This window comes from Chelon labrosus (genome assembly GCF_963514085.1).
Source record: "Chelon labrosus genome assembly, chromosome: 14".
In the NCBI taxonomy this organism is placed as follows: domain Eukaryota; kingdom Metazoa; phylum Chordata; class Actinopteri; order Mugiliformes; family Mugilidae; genus Chelon; species Chelon labrosus.
The window spans coordinates 20,862,136-20,871,770 of record NC_140347.1 but is presented as its reverse complement, the minus strand read 5'-3'; the positions used below and the strand labels follow the sequence as shown (position 1 = coordinate 20,871,770).

The 9,635-nt window shown below is 43.5% G+C and overlaps 1 protein-coding gene across 1 annotated transcript; it reads left to right on the top strand.

Annotated features, from left to right (window-relative positions):
• Positions 1-749: 749 nt before the first annotated feature.
• Positions 750-9,097, top strand: tbx18 (T-box transcription factor 18). The gene is made up of 8 exons (XM_084559758.1): positions 750-1,170; positions 2,447-2,609; positions 2,902-3,003; positions 4,104-4,275; positions 4,761-4,928; positions 5,776-5,840; positions 7,214-7,308; positions 7,720-9,097. Exons 1-8 carry the CDS (start codon positions 942-944, stop codon positions 8,256-8,258), a joined length of 1,533 nt encoding a protein of 510 aa, XP_084415884.1. The 5' UTR covers positions 750-941; the 3' UTR covers positions 8,259-9,097.
• The last annotated feature ends 538 nt before the right edge of the window (positions 9,098-9,635 follow it).

Below are 9,635 nucleotides of genomic sequence, written 5' to 3'. Positions count from 1 at the left end.
TTTTCTTTTTTCAGTTGGGCACTTCATTTGCAGTGAGACAAGGACTAGACTAGGGCTAGGCTTAAAGTCATACATTTATATACAACTACACTTTGAAAAAATTTAAGTTTGCTATAGTGCGACAAAGTTTGTGCTGCGTGTTACTGTCCGAAACAGGTTCCTCAGATATGAAACATGCTGCATGACAACTTGGCATGTAGACTTCAAAATTGCAAAACTTATTTTGAAAGGCACACACACGCAAAAGAACAAAAGAACAAAGAGAATCGCGACTTGTTCTTTACATTTGGTAACTACATTTATTTTAGTCAGTCACTTTAAATTATCGTATGTGCAAAAAGCGTTTGAGGTAATTCTTCAATCTGCAGCTTAATGCTGTGTGGGATATGCTTCTTTCTACGATGGAGCCCCCAAGTGACCACCGTGCGTTAGGCACTAATGGCCAGATATGCAGAGCATGTCGGACCGGTGTGTGAAAATGCGCGCAATGCCCCGGACAGACGCTCCTCGCGCTCCTCCGCCTGAAGATATGATTCATTCACCAGCTCTTCTTTTACCACATAAGGCGGCACGAGCGGCCCCCACGGCGGGCGGGACCTGGGAAATGTTCCGGGGGGCTGTGATCACTCGTGATTGGTTGCTCTGCGTTGTGATTGACAGGTCCCTCTCCCCGGCTCTCCTCTAAGCTCAGTTGTTGACACTCTCCAAAAGTCCGCACGGCACCTACGGATAACGGAGACGCTGTCGCAGCTCGTCCCAGGTCCCTCTGTCTCCACTGCTGTTCGGCTCAAGGACAGAGAGACTGTCCTACCGATAGCACGGAGCTCCCGTCGTGGATTCCTTCTCTCTTTGACTGCCGGGGTTTTGAACTTTTCTTGCTCCCTGCAAACTCGTGACGCCGTCTCCTTCATCGCTCCTCTCCGTCCCCGAGACCGAGAGAAATGGCAGAGAAGCGGCGCTCGCCGTGTGCGCTCAGTGTCAAAGCGCACGCATTCTCCGTGGAAGCGTTGATCGGAGCGGAAAAACGGCGCAGGACGGCCGAGGAGGATGCAGCGTCTCCCGGCTACGAGGACGGTACGGATGTGTCTGATCTAACCGGGAGCCCGGGACTGAGGGCCGATAGAGCGTGCACCAGCGACCGGGGCAGCGAGGCTGAATGTGACGGATCCCGTAAGTGAATAACTAATAATAATAATGACATTACCATACCTGCATTTAGAAAGAAATATTATCAATTTAGCAGTGCGCACTGATATTAAATCATGCCCTATCATTTTGTCACTGAAACTATTGACTGGTTGTATTTGCTTCTAATTATTCGATCAACCATAGGCCGAAAAAATGTGTTGCTCTGATGCTATATTTTAAGGGAAAAACCTCCTACCTTGGACTGGCTGGTGTTTTTAATCAAAAGCAGATTTTATTTTATTTTCATCAGGATTACGCACACTCTCTTCTGTTTACTGCGAATGCAAATGCAGCAACAAATAAACAGCAGATTCAAAACTAAAGCAATGATACGCTTTAGTCTGAGCTTTTCAATGGGAATGTGATATCATATCACTGCCCTGGTCTAGTAAATATGAGCGGTGTGAGTGTGACTAATGTGAGAGGCTTTATGAGTTGTGTTGCAATCATAAACACGCCAATTAGCAGCGTATAAAGGCAGGGAAACTGCCACGGAAAGGATACCAAGAGGTCTGCAGAGAGCGTAAACCGGCTGGCCCCGACAAATTGGGACTTAAATCTGCTGCGTGTTTAAAATGCGTTTGGCCGAGGAGTCGTTTCTGCGTTAGTTTGGCTTGTTAGGCCCACGTCTATTGTCCATAAATTTCCACTAGTTGGGGAGGCCTGTTGAACAGCGCAAATAACAACAGCGGTGAGACACATAAACACTGCTGTTAGTGTGCCCTGTAAACACATCCTCAATGTTAAAATAGATTTAGACCCAAGTGCTGATGATGAAAATCATGATGCACTTCCTCCTGGGGCTTATATCTGAGGTCAGCCACAAAACTGGTTGTGTTAGGCTGATACATATTGAATAATAAGTGTAGGTTAAATCTTAATTTTTACAAACACTCATAACTATAATATTGTAACAGACTGTGGGCACAAGGATTGAACGAATGCAACCACAGAATTACTTAACTTTTTAATCTTTAAAAATATGATATAATGTTGTAAAAAGTGCTTTTATAGCAGTACTTCCCTGAGTTGGGTATTTGTGACAATATAGTTGATCATAAGTCTCTGGTTATTTATTTAGACGTCAAATGTAGGTCTGCTGTAATGCTATTGTTTTTATTCACATTTCAGACGTATATGAGTCGAACTCAAATCGAAGTGCAATGCCTTGCTAAGTGTATGATGCTTTGATTGTTGCTGTTACCAAAATAAATAGGCCTACTAAAAAAAAAGTAAATCTTGTTTCGTTACGATGCAGCTGAGAGCGAGGACGCGCTGCTGGAGAGCCCGCAGCCCGCAGCTCTGTGCACGGCGCCGGTAACCGGCACTGGAGAGGAGACCCGCGTGGACCTGCAAGGATCAGACCTGTGGAAACGGTTCCACGAGATTGGCACGGAGATGATTATCACCAAGGCCGGACGGTAAAATAGAGTTCACACGTCTATGGTCAGCCTAATATTAGATGAAAAAGAAGGAAATAAAAGAAGTAGAGAGATTATTATGCTATATCGGGGCTAAAGAAAATGATGCGTAAAATGTTTAATATATCTATCAGGATAAATCAATGACTGGCTTTGGACCGAATTCTTCTTCTTATTATTATTGTTATTATTATTATTATTATTATTATACTACTAGTTAAAAATGTCTGTAGAGTGTATTGTGTTTGGCTGAAATCTCCAGTGCAGAAGATTTATTTGGTTTTCCTGTCAGGCGGATGTTCCCCGCTATGCGTGTGAAGATTACGGGCTTGGACCCACATCAGCAGTATTACATTGCCATGGATATAATCCCCGTGGACAACAAACGATATAGGTAAGATGCACAAAGTATATGCTCACACACTGCAGTACATACCACGATGGCACAACTAGCTACTAAAAACCTTGTGGTCGTTTTATGGATTTTTAAAAAGCCATTCGACAAAAGGCAAAATAAAATAAAAATCTTTTGTAAATTACCAACCTCACACGCATGTCCTATAAGAATGTGGATGGCACAGTCATTTTCGTTAGCATGTAGTCTTTATTTAGACTCCATATACGACAGCCCAAGATTTTTCAATTGTGCAAATCCCAGCTCCTCTCTCCACAAATGGCGCTTGGCACCGGTGTTTTGTCACGGCGGTTTTGCCGTCCCTTTTGGAAAGGGCCTTTTGGACGCCTAACCTCTCCACCCTACAAGGTCAAACCAACAAACGTCGTTATAAAGCCGAAGAAAACGGCGTGTTGTTTCATGCAGCCAAGTCTTTGCATGCTATACTTTACAGACCTATCATTTCAAACTATCAAAACCCGTTTATATGTGAACACACTATATAAACAGAGCATATTACTCGGTAAGACTGACAAGATAGAGCGTAGAGAGCAGTTGATTTCCACATTTTTGGGCCCCAACGCACGCAGAGCTGGGCAGAGGATGTAGCCTGAACTCTGCAGGTTTTTACCCCTAAAAGCTGGTGATTCACAGTAGCCTATACACCTTCAAACACACTAAGGATTAGTGTTTGTAAAAATTTGTTGCCGTACGCTATTAACCCTACAACATGCTGTGTATTCGCATCGTCTTAACCCAAGACATATTCAACTGATTATAGATAAAACATTAAAAATTACTCTGAGCCTGCTTTAAAATGCGACTTACTGGCTCTGTAATATAATTTCATATAAAATGTAGCTTCGATATAATTTTTTTTTCAGTCCGATGTAATTGTTTAAAACTGCATAATTTTAGTTTCACAAAAAGAGCTGCAATCTAAAGATTGCAGTTCTGAGTTGAATAATAAAATATAGTTTTTTATAATAGACCTCCAGTTTCAACTAAAAAAAAAAACAAAAAAAAACAAAACACACACAATGTTTAAAAATCAAACGAACAGTGCGCTGACTCTTCCTGTATGTGTGTGAATTGTGAAGGTACGTGTATCACAGCTCCAAGTGGATGGTAGCGGGGAATGCGGACTCCCCTGTGCCTCCTAGAGTATACATCCACCCGGACTCCCCTGCCTCAGGAGAGACGTGGATGCGTCAGGTTGTCAGCTTCGACAAACTCAAACTGACCAATAACGAGCTGGATGACCAGGGACATGTATGTATCACGACATAATACTATAATAATATAGGATATTTTTTTTTATAATATACATTTGTTACTTAAGCAGCCTCACTGTGGATACTTTAAGCGTGCTTCATCTACATTATAATATAATTCAAAATTAAGATTTTATATTTGTTGTGATAATTCTGCAGTATTCTTTAAATATTTCTGCATATGTTATCATTAAAACGTTGCATTTACAAGGCAATAAAATCCTGCAATTGCGTTTTTATGCTGCATTGTGTAATTAATGCAAGATGCCCAACATTTTCTTGTTAAGGTGAAAAAAGCTCTGACATTATAAGCTCTGTAATGTGCGGTGCATTTTTGTGCATGTTTGTGTGTGTGTGCAGGTGCATGTATCTATGCACCAACAGGAGTGCAATTTAATTTCCCACAATCATGTTTTATGACTAACATTAAAGTGCTGTTGTGTAAGTCAAGACTCAATCAGTCATTTTCTCCTCCTTGCTCAGATCATTCTGCACTCTATGCACAAGTACCAGCCGCGGGTCCATGTAATCCGTAAGGAGTGTGGAGAGGAGCTGTCCCCAGTGAAAGCCATTCCTGCCGGGGAAGGCACCCGCACCTTCTCCTTCCCAGAGACTGTGTTCACCACCGTCACAGCATATCAGAACCAACAGGTAGCACAACCGAACTGCCACATATTTTCCAATGTAACAGCCGCCTCAACCGACAACCCCACATTTCCACTACAGATAATGTAGTTTTGTACTGTTTGTTGTTGCTTGATTGATAAAAATTGAAAATAAATTTCTGCTGGTCACACTGCAGCAACATAAAATGAAAAACAATATATTTAGAGAAGCTCTTTAAATTTTTGTATGATGAGAACTTCATGTTGAACCCTCTCTGACTGTGACTGTAAATCTGTGCATGTTTTCCTAGAGAGTGGTTAACCAGTTCTGCCGATGAAAAACTTATTGGACTAACTGCTAAAAAAAAAAAAAATGACAGTGCTACTCACTCTAGTCACTACTCACTACTTTTTTTTACTCGTTTATTGTTTGAGTGTGTCATAATTTTATAAAAGAAAAAGTTGATTGGTTTTGTTGGATTTTTGCACTGGACCAGTTAGTGTGAGCTTTGAAGTAGGATGTTAGCTGAGGTTGGCCCACAGCACATGATGGCTGGAGTCAGAACATGGTGGCGTTACCTATAAAAGTCCTTTTGGATGCGGGTCACAGATCTGGGCCTTAAACGCCACCCACAGCCTCAAGCGGCCCTATGGCAGCCCCCACAACCACACAGAATTCACATACATGTGCAAGAAAACGCATGCATGCAAACAGCACAAAGGACAGCTCACTGTGGACACGAATGTATTTATTTAAAGATGTGATTGAAAGATTACAGAGAACAAAATTATTTTGGCTGGAAAAAGTCTTCCATTACACAGTGTGTGTGTTATCTTGGACTTTGTAATAACAAGATTTTTGAAAATAATTAGAGTCTTATTTTGCTTTTCAGATTACAAGGCTGAAAATTGACAGGAACCCATTTGCCAAAGGCTTCAGAGACTCTGGCAGAAACCGGTGAGTTCATTTCAACCGCAGAGATTTTCACATTATCTAGTGCATTAGGGGTAGTGTGGGATGCATGGCTGCATTATATTCTGGCCTGGTCGTGGTTTTTGTCACTACTTATTTCAGTCTGATTTTATGGGGAGTAAAGCTATGTATTTATTTATTTTTTTTCAAATGGAAAATGTGCAACGGCCTCCAATTAAATCTATCCTAAACGGCAGAAAAGAAATTGGCGAAACTCAAAAGACGTGGCACTGGCTTTTATATGGTTAGTTGGTGATACATTTTCATTTAAATGTGCTAACTTTAAAGGCAAATTAATTCCTACAGTTGCATAGTTACGGGCACATGCTTTGAGAGGAAAAAAAAAAAGGAACCTCGACTGCAAACATAAATGGAGCGTCAGATTCCAGCCGGCCTAAGGAACATAAACATCAACAGCAAAATAATAAAAGTCGAGAGTGTCCTGAAGAAAATCTGTATAAACACATTTCTAAACATATATAAACACAGCATTAAAACAACACAGCAGTAAAACTCCAACAGTCTCCGAACGGCCACTCCCCTGAGGCCTCACAGAAATCATTAGAGAGGAGGGGAGAGCAGGGGTGAGGGCAGGAGAGAGAGAAGGAGAGGGAGTGTGTGAGACAGAAAGTTTGAAAGGGAGGTAGGTAGAGAACGGCAAACTGGATAACCCAGGGACCTTGACAGCTGACCCTATAAAAGTTAAACTCAGGAAGGCTGAAAAAAAACTCCCCTTAAATATTACAGGAAGAGTTAAGCAGTTTGCTAAATAAACTTCGGCTCTGATAGGCTGCTTTGGAGCACACAGGACCGCTCCGGGCAGCTTGTCTAAATTATCACCGTGGCTACAACCCCGCGGGGGGGAGGACTTTTATCCTCACGCTAACGAGGGGTAACAGAGCACTCGCATTACCCCGCCACAGCAACCCTGTGCCCCACCTAGAGGAGGAGGGAGACTCAGATTTGGGGTGGGGGAGTCCCACCTCATAAATCGTTGCTGCGGCTTCCTGCTCCTTCGTCCTGATTCGCCCGTAAAAGCCGTGTGAAAGCAATTACCTCCGAGCACCCAACCAGCAGCAGCCAATCACAACATGGCATTTATGCTCCTTATTACCTGCGGTCTCCATGGAGACTGCAAGAGAGGCCCCACAGGCGACTAAGATGGCCGCCAGGTGGTTGGGGTGGTGTACTAAACTCAATGGATTCATGAGAGAGAGAGAGAGAGAGAGAGAGAGAGACAGCTGCGTCAGTCAAATCAAAAACAGGATGTGGAAGTTCAGCTCCAAATGACTTTGTAATTTGTCAGTAATGCTGTGTGTGTTAACATGTGCGCTGGTGGGTGTTTTACTGTTTTACAGGATGGGTTTGGAGGCCTTGGTCGAGTCTTACGCATTCTGGCGTCCATCTCTACGAACACTCACATTCGAGGACATCCCTGGTATGACCAAGCAAGGTAAGGTAACTAACGGGAGCCGGCTGGATAGTGAGAGCCCTAAATTGCAAAATATACTTTTGTCGTAATCATTACCTTCTACAACGTATATTTCGTTATCAAAAAAAAAAGATGTGGTTATGGTTTAGGCACAACATGTATTTGTTACCCAAAATTCCAATACCCCAGACCATGGGTCAATATTGTACACAGAGCCCTAAAAAATTTTTTATTTTTATGTTAGATAACGCATAGCCAGGGATTGCTTTTGGGCTAAAAACATAGCCCCCAGACTAAGTGATAGTGGAGTGATAACTGATCAACATGACCAATGCCTAGGGTCCTCAGAAAGTAGGCCAGTCCAGCTTGTTCCCATTCTGTCTGTTATTTAAGTGGATTTGAGTTTCACTTTTCTGTTTTCTTATTCTGTAGGAATCCCAGGACCTCATGGAGTTGGAGCACCAGCTCACCTGCTCTCCACGTCCCCGTGCTCCTCTCCTTTCCAGGTTTGCCCACTCAGCCCACCTGACTACGCCTGTAGCAGGGCCACACACCCCCTCCACCGTTACAGCAACCCTCCGGAGCCGTTCCCCCCTCCCAGGGGCCCGTCAGCATATGAAGGTGAAGGATTTTGTTCCCTGCCTCTTCCTGCTTCTCAACTTGGCTATCTATCAAATCCCACCCCGCAGGGTTACGCCGGTCTTCGCCTCCACACACCGCCCTACAGCCTGTACGGTTACACATTCCCCCCTTCACCACGCCTTGCTGCCAGCCCTGACAAAATGGGGGCCGCTGCCACTGCCAGTCATCAGAGTCCCTTCCTTGGCTCGTCTCCCAGTGGGACTTTAACGGACAGTCTGGGCGTGCTCAGTGGAGGACAGCAGGGCTTCTTGTTTGACTCTCGGACTTTAGGACTGACAGGTAGCCAGCCGGGAGGTGGCACCTCACAGGTCACTGCTCACATGGGCTGAATTTGACTCTTGACTCTCCTGGGTTGTCACAATAACAAAGTGACACCTTGGAATGGGTGTAAGTTGTTTTTAGTTCAGAACGTTCTATGAATTAATTTCCATGTGCTGAACAAGCACCATGCTGACCTGTGGACAAACAGGGAAGAGGGACAGATCAAGCCATAGCTTCTCTGAGCATGAGCTGGTCAAAGATGTGCCCGAAGGGAATATTTCTTATCTTTCGACCATTATTTCTATGACACGCAAATCCAGCTGCACTGGGCCCGAAAGGAACAACAGTTTTGGAGGAGGAGTCAAGACAATGCAACCACTCTGACTCAACTGGAACTGAATTTGGATTGGGCTGAAACTGGGCTGGCCCAGACAATCAAAGCAAGCACTTCAACCTGTGGCAGGAGCCCCTGAAGAAGAAACTCTGATCCTCACACAGCATTTTACATTTCCTCCATGATCTTACCTACCCTGAGCTACTCAACACTAGTTTTAAACTTGTAAACATTTTCCCATTACATGCCTAGATGTGCTTTTGACATCTACATAGTAATCTGCACTACAGGAAATGCCTTTTCATAAGTCAAGCTTAAAAAAAAAGACAACATTCAGGGCCTGATACATATTAACATCATGACATCATGACCATGAGAGACCACAGGAGATATCCCGGTGGCAATTATGGACTGACGAGGTTAAAGCTGTGGGAGACGGATCTTCATATTCTACTTGTGAGTTTACAGGCGTTTACTTGATGCAGCTGTTTGGATGTCAGGCTGAAGTCTTTCTTTGTGTGATGGAGACGTAATGGTACATGACTCTGTATATAGCTGGGGGGAGGCGGGTGGGAGGAGAGTGATGTGTATATAAAGGGCCGTGTGACCCTTCGCACTTAAAAACCCCAATGCACCTGCTTCTGCTCTTTTAGACCGGGTCAGGTATGCCTAACCTGAACTTGACCGAAAAGCTTTTCTTAGCAAACTCACTATATCAGCAAGCCCTTTGGCCAGAGGACGTTAACATGTTCTGTGACCTTTTTGAGCCAAATAAAATCTATGTATTCATGTCATGATGGTTGACTGTAATCAGTATCTTACTAATTTAACTGTTTTGTGATGTGATTCTATGTGTGCGTGCGTGAGAATTTCTATACACATTTATTAATGGAAGCTGACACAATACAACATTTCCTTATGAAACGATGCTTACTTGTATTTGCACTCGTGCACATCTCTTAATGTGAATGTCATGTTTGTGTGACAAGGCAGTCAGGGGCTTGGGTTTTACCACAAACTGCAGAACTGCGAAATACCCAGAGGACAGGAAGAAAACATAACTCTCAGACAAAACCCACAACCATATTCTGTCACACACACAAGCACAAGT

Coding starts and splice junctions, on each gene's coding strand:
- tbx18 (XM_084559758.1), top strand. CDS start 942: ATGGCAGAGAAGCGGCGCTCGCCGTGTGCGCTCAGTGTCAAAGCGCAC. Junction 3,004..4,103: donor GTGGACAACAAACGATATAG/GTAAGATGCACA, acceptor TGAATTGTGAAG/GTACGTGTATCACAGCTCCA. Junction 4,276..4,760: donor AGCTGGATGACCAGGGACAT/GTATGTATCACG, acceptor CTCCTTGCTCAG/ATCATTCTGCACTCTATGCA.